At 41.7% G+C, this 14,655-nt stretch overlaps 1 protein-coding gene across 1 annotated transcript in view; it reads right to left on the bottom strand.

The window, feature by feature from the left end:
- The window catches only part of LOC143279736 (DNA-directed RNA polymerase I subunit RPA1-like), a 61,293-nt gene that overhangs the window by 28,756 nt on the left and 17,882 nt on the right, over window positions 1-14,655 (bottom strand). Inside the window, exons 11-19 of the mRNA XM_076583861.1 lie at window positions 14,540-14,623; window positions 13,783-13,921; window positions 13,175-13,289; window positions 10,480-10,588; window positions 8,792-8,875; window positions 7,716-7,889; window positions 6,391-6,507; window positions 3,727-3,941; window positions 459-543 (exon numbers count right to left, since the gene is read on the bottom strand). Coding sequence (XP_076439976.1) covers window positions 459-543; window positions 3,727-3,941; window positions 6,391-6,507; window positions 7,716-7,889; window positions 8,792-8,875; window positions 10,480-10,588; window positions 13,175-13,289; window positions 13,783-13,921; window positions 14,540-14,623 — 1,122 coding nt within the window. The remainder of the gene's footprint in view (window positions 1-458; window positions 544-3,726; window positions 3,942-6,390; window positions 6,508-7,715; window positions 7,890-8,791; window positions 8,876-10,479; window positions 10,589-13,174; window positions 13,290-13,782; window positions 13,922-14,539; window positions 14,624-14,655) is intronic.

Below are 14,655 nucleotides of genomic sequence, written 5' to 3'. Positions count from 1 at the left end.
GTGCGTGTGTGTGTGACCTGTTTATTTTGTGATGCATATGAATGTTATGAAGTGTATCTTCATCAATGTACGTATGTGTAATTGTATTTGTAAACGCTTTGGGCTACCCGCAGATAGGGCATCCAAATATTCATCATTATCATTATTACCAAGGCAAGGCAAGAAGTAATGTTTTTTCTTAATCTCAACATAGAAGCCATGCTTTGCATCATCAAAACATTGTTGTTCTAGTGAAAGGAAACTCTAGGGACAGCTGGACAGTACAAGGTCTTCAGAGAAGAAGTCCCCCTCAGTCAAGTGTTTCGGCCCTAAAATCCTTACAAGCTAAGGGCCGAAACACTTGACTAAGGGGTGGTGGGGGAAGCGCGGAGGGGGGGGGGGGGGGAAGGGGCGGGGGCTTCTTCTCTGCTTCTGGAAGAAAGCCAATCAATGATTCCTCTGAGAAAGAGCCAACTTACTGAAGATCCTTTGGCGCCAGACTGCACCATAAGCTGCAGGTTGTTGTCAGGGAAACTCTTGTAGAGATCTTTCGCCATGGTTTTCCTGCAAGGCAGCACCTCATGTTTGACGTACACCAAACAAGAATGAACCACAGGCAGATTTCACACAGTCTCTCAACGGGATGACTAAAAAAACAACAGTCCCTCTGAACACCGGTGCAGTCATGTGGCTGAGATACCAAGACATGAGCGCTGGGTTCATGATACCTATTTTCTTCTGCCACACAATTAAGCAGCAGTTGACAGTTGGAGGAGGTAAAAAGAGTAAATCACACACACACACACACACACACACACACACACACACAACCAGCAGAAATTCATGAAGCACATCAGTCAACTGAATAAGAATCCCCCGAAAACGGAGTATGGCTGCCTACATGGCAGGGTAAAAACGGTCATACACGTAAAAGCCCACTCGTGTGCATACGAGTGAACGCAGAAGAAGAAGAAGAAGAATAAGAATGGTGGGCAGACTGAAAGGGGTTGAGTGTTTTGAGACTTTAAACTGAACTGAGGAATGTACATAACTGACTGAGAAATTGGGCCATTTCTTCCTTACAGCATTATACCTGAAGGTAGCAGAATAGTTCAGATATAGTTTTCTGCCAATACAGTGGCTGTGAGGGTCTGGTTTTGAGTCTCGCTCTTTCTCCCACGTTAGACTGGGAAAAAAACAACAACTGAGTGTCTAGTTATTCGGATGAGCTGATAAAGCCAGGTCCTGCATGCAGCTCACACTTTTTTTTTTCTTTTTTTCTTTTTGCTGCCCAATCATCTGATCATCTGCACCATTTCAATGGCATTACTCCCACACTGCTCATTTAGATACCCCCATACACGGGTACACCCAGGTTCGTCCGTCACAGTTCCAGCATCGGCAGTCCGCAGGGAACCATCGATGTTAGGTCGCCAGGAGGCCACACACCAGAGGAGACCCTGCACTGCTGCTCAGTAACTTTGGTGGTGTTCAGTGGTGCTTGCTCTGATTCAACGTACTTAGGACACTACCTACTAAGCCCCCTACTAACGACAATAATGGCTTAGTCGCGGAGCCAGACTGAGTGAGCATCCCTCCCAGAGTGGAGACCGCCACCACGTCCCTCAAACAACAGCCCCCCATGAATCTGCCGACACTGAAGACATTGACAGGACTCAAACCAAGCACAGAAGTGGAGGGGTATCGAAACTGAGGTCACCATGAGAGCAGGGCATGAAAGGCCACAGACTTTTGAGACTGTTTTTGTTTATATTGATGATGATGAAGGAGGAGGAGGATGACGATGATGATGATGATGTTGCTATGGGGGTCCATTTTGGTTTGGGACTATGTGGCAAGGCTATACTCTATGCTTCCTGTCATAATGATATCCCGACGTTAACCAGGCCCGAGAGATACAGACACTTGCAGTGTTGGTCAGGTAATTAGAGCAACACACCCAAAGACGCATCCTCGAAGTGGATGACACTCGACTGTGTAGTCCCAGTCTCTCCATTTAAGCCCACAGCACACTCAACTCTGGGTAGGAGCCAGCCACGGGCCAAAAAACCCACCTCCGCTGGGATTCGAACCCGCGTCCTCCCAGCTGTCAGTCCGTGACACTAACCACTTCGCCATGGCAGCTGGTTGCAGCACACACTTTGCAAACTTAAAAAGAACTCATGACAACATAAGTGTTGTCCTCTGGAAAAATTCTGCAGAAAATGTAAATCCTCTCTGTCAGGTGCATAACTATATTTGTATACACTGAAGGAAAGCGACAGGTTTGACATGTATCGAGTTTATGTTTCAGATCACATAGTGAAGCGATACCTTTTGATTGATTTGAACAGACACCTACGACTTATTCTAACTAGATTCAGATTTGGTATCTCTGAATTAAACATACATAGATATCGTTATAAATCCATTTATCATCCTGGTTTAATGTGTCCTTTGTGTGGGGAATCCAGAGAGGATGAAGTCCATTTTGTTTTGAAATGTCCTGTCCTTAATGACCTACGAATCCAGCTCATTCCTAAAAAATATTATGTATATCCATGTACGTTTCGACTGTGTTTACTGATGTCATCGGTGGATGAAAACACTATACGTAGTTTCGCTGTTTCTCTCTAAAGCATTTCATTTAAGAGAGACACTTATATTCTAGTTTTATTGGAGCTTGTTATGGAATATGCTGCACTGTTTGCATTAACAATTACAATGACACATACAAAACAAAATTTTGTTGTTGCCCCCTGTTCATATGGGGCTATGGCCTTGACTGAATAAACCATCTTGAATCTTGAATCTTATACACTGAAGGCCAAAGTGTGATGGGTTATGCTGCTAGACAGGCATCCACCTAGCTGATTTGATGCAGCGTATATACATGGATTTGTCTGAACGCAGTGATGCCTCCTTGACAAACTGAAACTGAAACTATACCTTAACTCACTCAGTACGGCCAGTCCTCTCCTCTCCTCTACACAGACCCCTCGGATGTCCAGTGGGTGTCTGAATGACCCAACCTTTAGCTTCCGTCGTCAGAATTGTGGTATTCTTTGTCAACATTCACCTCTTCAGTATAAGAGCCTTCCACATGCAATATTTTGATGATGGTAATTGGGGTGATACGCTGTTAACGTCGTCTCTTTCGCCGTTAGTATGGAGAGAGTTAATGAAAAAGGTAGAACTTTTCCATACTCCATAACGGGGAAAGCGTACAGCCCGCTTTCATCGTGGACTTTTTGTCGCTCACAGAGTGAGAAGTAGGTCATATGACAACATGCTCAGCCCACCACCATAACTGGCTTTCATGGGTGTGCACTGCTTTTGTTCAGACAACTTTTTGGCTGAGTTTATAAATGGATCAGTTTAAATACATAATGACAGATATATGATGAGAAACATGCTCAAAGTAAACATAGAAGACTAAAGAAAATAGTGGGTGTGATTATAAAACCAAATATATCTTGTAAACTTGCAAAAACAGTCACCAAAAACTGTTCAAAATCCTTTTGTCAGAACAGCAATTTCAACAACGAAATTTTAGCCTTTCAGTGACCAGGAAAAAAAAAAAAAGGAAATGGAGACACGCATGCACATGCAGTTCTCGCTAAAAATAGCCAGTGAACCCCCAACGAAAATCCCACAAAAGCAGGCCTGCACACCCTCAATGGTGTCTGAGTGTGAAGGGCAATTTCTTCCTTACTCTATCATGCCAGGATCTTGGACAACACTTACATGGCAATGTCGTCCTGCACAGAAAATGTCACTTTTTTGGCTGTCATGTCGAGCTGCTGCATGGTAAAGTCGTCTTCGCTGAAATGGGCTTTCCTCAGCAGCTGCAGCAGCTCAGCATCGCTGCAGTCCTCCTTGCTGCGCCCAAAGGCCTCCAGCGCTGCCTTGTGGCCCTTCTTAGCTGACTTGCTGATGATGTGAGTCCTTTTGCCATCAGCCTGGTCATGCAGATCAAAGGAACACATTGTCTGATCATTTAAAAACAAGCCACCCACTCAACAAACACTGTTATACAATATTACAACACACACACACACACACACACACTCGCATACACACACACACACTCACACACACATACTCTCTCTCTCTCACACACACACACACACACACACACACACACACACACACTGTTTACAATATTTCAGCTTGAAGCCTATATCTTGGGGATTCATGGTATGTGAAACCCTGAAATAAAGGCTTCAAGCTAAAAAAACAAACAAACAAACAACAAAACTGGGTCACACAACCAACAGTCATTCAGGACTTCTGTCGACCTCCCAGTTTACCTGCAACAACTGACCTCATGTGTATATATGACAGAGTGTGATTCTGTGTCATTTTGAAAAAAAAAAAGATAAAGACATGCTACAATGTTCATTCCCATTTGGGTAAACAATTGTGAATTTCTGCCCATGCCACTAAGCATGTCTTATTAGACTGAACATGGATAAATAAAATGGTGTAGCAGAAGAAATTCCAGAGGACTTATGGTACACTTCTTCTTACGCAGTTGTGAGCTGCAGCTAGCCCAGTCACTCACGTCCACAGGTGGACATACCGAACCACTTTTCCCCTCACCATTCAGGCACCCATACTCTGTTTGTGGGTGAGGATGCCAGGTACATTTTTCATAATTTCACTAGGAGTGTATCTCAAGAGAGATCTGAAAGCTCACAACAAGAAGTAACCAAGCAGATACAATACTGCCTGACTGATATTATTTGACAACCTTAGCTCCATTCACATCCACCTTTACTATATGTGACAGTACATTCAAGCACTGTTTATACAGAGAGAGTTTGTGTGTGTGTGCGTGTGTGTGTGTGCGTGTGTGTGTGTGCATATAATCATGTGTGTGTGTGATTGTCTACATGTGTGTATGCACATGTATGCGTAATTGTGAGTGATGTTTTATGTGTGTGTGTTTACTCGCACGGTCGCATAATTATGCATGAGTGTAGGTGTGCACAAGTTCGTTGAACATGGCCCGTTTCTATTCTTATTTCATTTCAATCATTTGCCTTATATGTATCTTTCATTCTTAATTTATTCTAATGCATTCACTTATTTCTCTGTTAATCTTAACTTTCTCAGGACTTCTTCTTCTTCTTCTTCTTCTGCGTTCGTGGGCTGCAACTCCCACGTTCACTCGTATGCATACGAGTGGGCTTTTAAGTGTATGACCGTTTTTACCCCGCCATGTAGGCAGCCATACTCCGTTTTCGGGGGTGTGCATGCTAGGTATGTTCTTGTTTCCATAACCCACCGAACGCTGACATGGATTACAGGATCTTTAACGTGCGTATTTGATCTTCTGCTTGAGTATACACACGAAGGGGGTTCAGGCACTAGCAGGTCTGCACATATGTTGACCTGGGAGATCGTAAAAATCTCCACCCTTCATCCACCAGGCGCCGTCACCGTGACTCGAACCCGGGACCCTCAGATTGACAGTCCAACGCTTTAACCACTCGGCTATTGCGCCCGTCACTTTCTCAGGACGAATGGTTTTCTCCATTGCTTTTCCCTACAGACAACCCATTTGTTTGGGTTAGGGGGAAAAAAAAAAAGCAAAACATAAAGTAACTGAATGAAACTCGCTGTACTTGACCCACAGACCCTTCTCCTCACATTGTGTGTACGCCCACCCCCTTCCCTCTTCACTGCTCTCAGAAGCAGAGTCACTGTCAGTACCTTCTTGCTGGTAGCTTTCTTCAATGCAATTACTTTGTTCAACGTCATCATCATCCTCGTCAATGTTTAAACCTTCAGTTTGAAGTATTTCAATCACCTCAGCAGCAGTAAAAAGATGCTGTCGTGATCTGGTTTACTCCAAAAATTTCCACTTGTATCGTCTGCGACGCCATTTTCGATACATATGCATATTAGCTTGTCATGTGGGGTGCCAAACTCAATGGCTTGCCGGCGAGTATATTGTTACAGAATCTCATGATGAAACTTTCCATTCGACCCTTGACATGTTCGCAATGCCCGGTTTAGCTGCAATTGTTATGCTACACCATGAGGAAAACGTGGAAAAAATTTTTAATTGTCGAAACCGCCATAGTGTTTCGTTGTCCGGAACCGCGCCTTACGTCAGGAACGCTATAGTGTTCTATCGTCCGGAGTGAGTCAATTTCATTTCATGTTAATGTTTTATTCACACCTGGGTAGAGTCTCAATGCCTAACCAGTACTTCGGGTGTATGGTTAGGCCAGGCATCGGCTCCTCTGTTAAAATATATTTTTTACAAAGCAGATGTGGTGTAGTGTGTATGGATCAGTCCTCATGCTCTGACACATTCTTGAAACTAGTGAAACTATACACACACACACACACAGAGAAAAACAGGAAAAGAAACGCCAAAGACAAACATTCACCCACCTTGTCCTTAACCAGAATGTCCTCCACTCCCAGCGTGAAGCCTCGGAGCTTGAGGAAGGCAGTGAAGAGACGTCCCAGACAGGTCAACAGCTGGCCGGCCACCTCACCCCCATACAGCTGTCACACACACACACACACACACACACACACACAACACACACACACACACACAGGGTGAGACAGAGGGACAGTGTGGTAAACTCACTTTGTCCTGCCAGTTAGCTCCCCTGACTTTCCCCACAGACAACTCATTTGCATGGGTAAGAACAAAAATCGCCAAAAAAAGAAATGTTAGAAACTGATCAGTACTGATCAAACTGATCAATAACGTAACCAGTTAGCTGGGGGCACAATATAAAACTTCCTCCCTTCTTGTGCTATCATACAGAGTGATGATGAAAGTATCCATATTTTTTGTTCGAAATTTGCACACACTGATGACTTGTAAAGGAATCCAGAAAAGCACAGAGTAAAAAAAAAAACATAACTCTTTGCTTGCCAGCATAGCAACACACTCTGCATTTATTGGTCGCAGGGGGGAGGGGAGAGGGGCAGCGGGGGAGGGGGGGGCGGCGGGGGGGAGGGGAGAGGGGGGGGGGAACAAAGCGTCAGCATGATCTGCAAAATGAAAAAGAGAACAAAGAAAAACAAGCTATCCATCTGTTACAGCAACAGCAAGTATATTTACTCTGTTACAGCAAATAGCTGAACTTGTTTAATGCAGCATTACAGAAAATGCTTAAACATGTCCATATGCTAAATATCATGAAAACAGAAAAGTCCATTTCCATATTACCATGTCATGTCTGAATTCAAATTACCTCATAGACGTAGTACACCGGACATGACCATTACCTCATAGACGTAGTGCACCGGACATCACCATTACCTCATAGACATAGTGCACCACACATGACCATTACCTCATAGACATAGTGCACCGGACATCACCATTACCTCATAGACATAGTGCACCGGACATGACCATTACCTCATAGACATAGTGCACCAGACATCACCATTACCTCATAGACGTAGTGCACCAGAATGATCCATTACCTCATAGACATAATGCACCACACATGACCATTACCTCATAGATGTAGTGCACCACACATGACCATTACCTCATAGACGTAGTGCACCAGACATGACCATTACCTCATAGACGTAGTGCACCAGACATGACCATTACCTCATAGACGTAGTGCACCACACATGACCATTACCTCATAGACATACATGACCATTACCTCATAGACGTACATGGCCATTACCTCATAGACGTACATGACCATTACCTCATAGACATACATGGCCATTACCTCATAGACGTAGTGCACCAGACCGAAGGAGGAGGGGCCACACTGCGCCTTGTCCAGCACCCCCTGCATGAGTTCTCCCTCGCTGACCAGCACAGTGCTCTCCCCTAGCTCCGCCAGCTCCTCCTTGCTGACCTTCAGCCTCCAGGGGTCCTGCACCTGCCCTCTGACCCAGCTCTGTCAGACACACACACACACACACACACACACACACACCTGCATCGTTTAATAATAACAACAGCAACAACAACAACACTAATGATAATAATAATAGTAATGATGATGATTATAATAATAATAATAATAATAATGATACGCAGACTTATATAACGCAGTACCCCAATCTCAAATGGGGATCACTGCGCTTTACAATAAGATATACAAATTTAAGGCTAAGTGACATAAAAATATGTATTAAAAAATAAACTAGAATAAAAAATGAAATAAAATAAAAATTAAATAAATAAACAGACACAGTCTAACATCAAACCAAAATTCTGTAGGAAAATCCACTTCGATAGGAAAACAAATACAATTGCAAGCAGGAAAAAAAAAAGAAAAAAAAAAAGGTGGCACTCTCAGTGCAGCGACATGCTCTCCCTGGGGACAGCAGCCACGAATTTCACACAGAGAAATCTGTTGTGACAAAAAGAGTAATACAATACATCTTTCAGTTTCAAGGAGACGTCAAAGTGTGGCGACTGATCCACAGACGCTAAACCACGTCTGCAAAAATCAACAACAAAAACCAAATAAACAAACAAGAAAACACACACACGGACACACACACACACACACAACCAGAGCAGATACCTGACTTAAGCATAAACCTGATGCACTGGCCTGGGCTTGAGAATAGACACACACACACACACACACACACACACACAATGCACACACACAAAACTACAGCTTAATTTAAGAAACAGTTAAACATGGGCACCATACCAGGCAAACAGACTGAACTGTTCTGGGCACAAGGACAACACGACTCTTGACAATAATCCTGTTTGTCGATAAACACCGGCCACTGGTGTTGAACATCACTAGAAAAGAACAACAAACATGGGACAACTCGCCTTTTCTGATATCTTGGTTTTGCTGTCCAGGCTAAGGGGAGGCTTGTCCTTGGGGATAATGTTCAGCAACAGAGTGGAGATAATCTGCACAGAACAAGCATACCCATATTCAAATAACAATGATAGTCGCAATAGCCGAGTGGATAAAGCGTTGGCTTTTCAATCTGAGGGTCCTGGGTTCAAATCTCGGTAACAGCACCTGGAGGGCAAAGGGTGGAGATTTTTCTGATCATGTGCAGACCTTCTAGTGCCTGAACCCCCTTCATGTGTATACGCAAGCAGAAAATCAAATACGCACATGAAAGATCCTGTAATCCATGTCAGCATTCGGTGGGTTATGGAAACAAGAACATATCCAGCTTGCCTAGATGGCAGAGTAAAAACGGTCATACACGTAAAAGCCCACCCATGTACATACGAGTGAGTGTGGGAGTTGCAGCCCACGAACAAAGAAGAAGAAGAAGAAGATAAATAACAATAAAGGATAGCAACTCTCTTTGTAAATGAACAGTCACTACCCTTTATTGTCATTTTATCCTTTACTCTCTCAGCCTCCTTGTTCTTTAATCTCGATACTCATATTTACTCATTTAACAAAACAGGCCATAGAAGTTTTCTTGATCATAGAGTCAAATGCTTTTTCAAAGTCAATGAATGCTGTGTATAATTTTCTGTCAAAAGCAAATTGTTTTTGAATGAATGCAAGTAAAGTGAACATGTGATCGACCGCTGAATAATTCTTTTTATTTTAAAGCCAGCCTGATCTTCCCATGTGATCATGTTCAGATTAACCCATTCTTGCAGTCTGGTGTTTATAACAGAGCTGAACAATTTATTACTAATGTCTGAAAAGGAAATATATTTACAGTTATTAGGAACACTTACATTACCTTCCTTAACTCTTTCCATTCAAACGGCGAAAGAGACGACGTTAACAGCGTTTCACCCCAATTACCATCATCAAAATATTGCAAGCGGAAGGCTCTTATACTGAAGACGTGAATGTTGACAAAGAATACCACAATTCTGACGACGGAAGCTAAAGGTTGGGTCATTCAGACACCCACTGGACATCCGAGAGGTCTGTGTAGAGGAGAAGAGAGGACTAGCCGTACTGAGTGAGTTAAACAAAGGGAGAACAATAGACTCTTTCCAATTTTCAGGATACTTGCTTGTATCATACAACTTGTTATAATATCTAACCAGAAAGTCAGTGACATCATCTGTAGCATAAACAAACAATTCACCAATAAATACTGTCAGAACACTGCTACCTTGTCACACTTTAAATTTCTTAGTTGAAACTAACATTTCTTCTTTTGAAACACATCTATTCAAAACAGTAACAATTTCATCTTCACTGTCATCTTTACTATCAAAACAATTATCACAGAGAGAGAGAGACAGAGGGAGAGAGAGAGAGATTGTGCATAAATGATACTATAAAAAAAAGTATTAAGTGAACAGATTTCACTGCCAAACTTTATTCCTTTATTTCCCATGGGTGTTGTCACATTCGTCAATTCTGTTATCATGCTTTGCTATATATATACATATTCATTTATTTCAACTGTAAAAGCACACACACACACACACACACACACACACACACACACACACACACAAATACGCACACACACACACACACACACACACACACACACACACACACACACACACACACACACCTGTTTACCAGCCCACAGAGGACCAGGCTTCACAATGGCAGGCGGCAGAAGCTGTATTCGACCCTTCTTGTCCGCCAGCGCTGCTTGCAGCAGATTGCAGTAGTCATCTCTGTGTCAACAACAACAACAAAAAACAACCAGTTGACTGGTGTTTCTCTTTTATTTCATATCCATTTATATCTAAATCTAATTCAAGTCCATCAAACATAGATCAGTATCAGTGAATCATTTGTCGCTAAAATTAAAGCTCTTCTTTCAGTAATTCTAAACCATCCCACTTATATCTAAATCTAATTCAAGTCCATCAAACAAAGATCAGTATCAGCACAACCAATCATTCGTCACATAATTAAATCAAAACTCTACTTTCAGTAATTCTAAACCATCGTGGGCTCTGTCCGGAGCAGTGCCAGAAATGCTCTCTCACTTGAGTCAAGGCATTTTTAAGAAAGTGGGTGAATCGCCCCTGCTTTGTTTTTTTTGTTGTTTTTTTCTATTTTTTATGAATAACAAGGCCTTCAAGACTCACTTGTGATACACTTAAAAAAAAAAATCCAAGCTTTTTATGTATTGAGTATAATTTCAAAATGTAATGTTTAAGATGAGAAAGATCAGTAGCAAATTAAGTCCCTAGCATTAATTACAGAGTAATTTCCCTTTTTTACTATCTGCACCAAAACGTTTGCAAAATAAATAAAACTTCCATGCTTAGCAAAAGAAGTTCCTGTTTGAACAAAAAATGATAATGACTGCTCTTGTTGTTGGGTCAGAATATCAGATAAAAAAACCAAGTTTAGAGAATACAAAAGATATAAATATAACAGTAAATGCAGTTTGCATATAATTAGGCTTCTTTTTTTCTTTTTTTTTTTCTTTTTTTGTGCCCATCCCAGAGGTGCAATATTGTTTTAAACAAGATGACTGAAAAGAACTGAATTTTTCCTATTTTTTATGCCTAATTTGGTGTCAACTGACAAAGTATTTGCAGAGAAAATGTCAATGTTAAAGTTTACCACGGACACACAGACACACACACACACACACACAGATAACCAAACATCGGGTTAAAACATAGACTCACTTTGTTTACACAAGTGAGTCAAAAATGTGTGAAAGTGTAATAGTCAAAAGATCTTAACCATCATGGAACTTTCCGTTCCGGCTTTCATCCACACCTGTCTGCTTTCATTAAGTTTTCCTGACAAAATGTCTGCCCCAACATTCCTACCCCCACCACATTTGTCTGATTGACCTTCACTGGACAAACAGTTGATGTTTCAGTGGTCAATAATGTGTTTGTATATATATATGTTTATCATGATAGGACAAAATACAACACTTTCTTTGTTGTCCTGTTCAATTCACTGTATTTGTATTGTTACATTTTTAAAATATTTCATTTTCTAAGTTGTTGTTTTTTTTCTCACAGTCTGACTAAACGAATTGGGGTTATACTGCTGGTCAGGCATCTGTTTAGCAGATGTGGTGTAGCGTATATGGATTAGTCTGAATGCAGTGACGCCTCCTTAACTCACTCAGTACGGCCAGTCCTCTCTTCTCCTCTACACAGACCCCTCGGATGTCCAGTGGGTGTCTGAATGACCCAACCTTTAGCTTCCGTCGTCAGAATTGTGGTATTCTTTGTCAACATTCACCTCTTCAGTATAAGAGCCTTCCACTTGCAATATCTTGATGGTGGTAATTGGGGTGAAACGCTGTTAACGTCGTCTCTTTCACCGTTCGTATGGAGAGAGTTAAGAAACTGAACTGAACTGAAATGTTGCGTTTTGAAACGAAATACTGTTGAAAGCAACAAAACATTCAGGTTTTCAGCCTCTGAGTAAGCCTCCCAAAATGGCACCTCACAGTCATCACTGCTGGATCACCACTTTACAGATCATTCTTTTTTCTTCTCTCCAGGCAACCGCTCATTATTTATGATCTTCTGCAAGTAGTTACCTATGAATGAATTCACAGTTTTAGCAGAATCTCACATATGTTGATAACAAAACAACAAAAAAAGAAAAGAACACTACATGTAAATGAATTCAGGGTTTTAGCAGAATCTCCCATATGTTGATAACAAAACAACAAAAAAAGAAAAGAACACTACATGTAAATGAATTCAGGGTTTTAGCAGAATCTCACATATGTTGATAACAAAACAACAAAAAAAGAAAAGAACACACTCCACCCTTCACCCACTACATACAGCTGGGATTTGGTCCACAGATCTTCAAGACAGAAACTGAACACACCAATACTTCAGTCCCTGCACACGTCATGTCTAAACATTCAGCATATTTCATATATATATATGCAATGTCAATATCATGCACAATTTTTCAAAATGACATACTGGAAAGATAAAACATAAAACTGTGCAGTTCACAATCATTAATGTGTAAAGATTGATTGATTGAATGATTGGACAAATCTTTTTTTTTTTTGGTTTGTTTGTTTGTTGTTGTTGTTGATGATGTTGTTTTTACAGATTTGTTTTGCCTTGTTTAGTCTGTTTTGTTTTGTTTTGTTTTATCTCACTCTCTGTAGTGGAAGATGCTACTGTTCGTTTTATATTGTTTGTTTCATACTATTCTCTGTATTGTATACATGTTTTTTGGAAAATTAAAAAAAAAGTTAAAAAAAACCCCAAAAACTGTGCAGTTCTGCAGGGAACAGGAGGCAATCTCACCTGGTCAAGAACTGCCCGCGGACAGTGAGCGCCACACCTGCCACCAGGTGATCCTGAATCAGGCCGGCCAGGGGAGCTCCGTCTTTGGGCACCAGGTACTGGAAGTCTGTGCTGGCTGCAAAACCACCAACTTCTGTCATCTCTTTGGACAGTGTTCCAAATCATCATTCCTCACTAAGTACTGCTCTGGCTGTAAAACCAGCCTCCCCAGTTTTACTCACGTATTTGGAAACATTTTTTTTCTGTTTTTCAATTATCCTTTACCATGTGTAACTGTTTAATGCTCACTTCTGAAGTAATTCAGCATAAGAGTTTCACTCTTTCAGAGCTAATAGTTTTTTTTTCTAATGCACGCTTTTATGTGTGTTCTTGTAAGTTTATGTACATATGTGGCTTGTTGTAAATGCACATATTGCAAAAATCAATTTTTTTTTATATGTACCCTAAATGAAAATCTATTTCATAGAGTTGAAATATTGTGAATGAAAGTATCAAATTTTTTTTTCCAGTCGATAAATGAAAATAAAAACCAACCCAAAAAACCAACAATCCACAGTGACACATCTACACATGCATGTACCAACCAAAAAAATATATGCACACATTACCAATGCCATATGCTTCAGCCCTGCACAGTTCACTCTGCGGGAAATGGGCATTCATCTCATCACCGTCAAAGTCAGCATTGTAGGCCTTGCAGTTTGAGTAGTGCAGTCGCAGAGTCTTCAACCCGGGCAGAACGCGGGCCTGCAAGAACAACAAGAACTTGTGACCCTCACGATTCAATTCAGTCACTGTCACACTCTTTGGTGATGGCGTTTCCCTCCCCCACCCCTCTGGTAAAACAGCTGTAGAGGTTCCATGGCTAAATGGGTTTGGCAATGGACCTTGATCCGGTGAAAAGAGTTCAAGGCCCTGTTTCGGCATGGTTCTGACTTCCTCGGGTAAGACGCTTCACAGCGATTTTCCTCACTGCACCCTGCTTTGACCTGGTGCCTGGTTTTGGCTGGGAAGGCTACAGCAGAAGAGAGAGAAGACTGGGCCTCATCTTCCTCTGCCTAACCTTTGGCAAGTGAATATGAATTCACAGTCCTTATGGACATACACCTTTCACTTTTAGAATTACCTGACAATGTGGGGCCAGCATATGTTGTGCTCTGCTGTATCCCCAATCACATATTTGAAACTGCAATAAAAGCTTCTACGTAATCTTAAAAGCGAACGCACAATATCAACAAACTTTCGAAAACCATCCACAAATGGATTCACCGCAGTGTAGCAATCAAAAGGGTACAAAAACCATGATGATCCAGTAAAATTCACCAAAACACCTGTTTACCCAAACAAACCACAACAACGATTCACCTTGTGGGCCTGGATACTGGGCCTGTGCAGGGTTGGCTGCCTGTTCAGCAGCATCACGTCTCCATTCTTCAGATGGCGTAGCACCTGCTCACATACAACACACACACACACACACG

Source organism: Babylonia areolata, chromosome 3, assembly GCF_041734735.1.
Source record: "Babylonia areolata isolate BAREFJ2019XMU chromosome 3, ASM4173473v1, whole genome shotgun sequence".
Lineage (NCBI taxonomy): Eukaryota > Metazoa > Mollusca > Gastropoda > Neogastropoda > Buccinidae > Babylonia > Babylonia areolata.
Note: the sequence above shows the minus strand (reverse complement) of the source record. Positions and strands in the feature narration are given on the sequence as shown.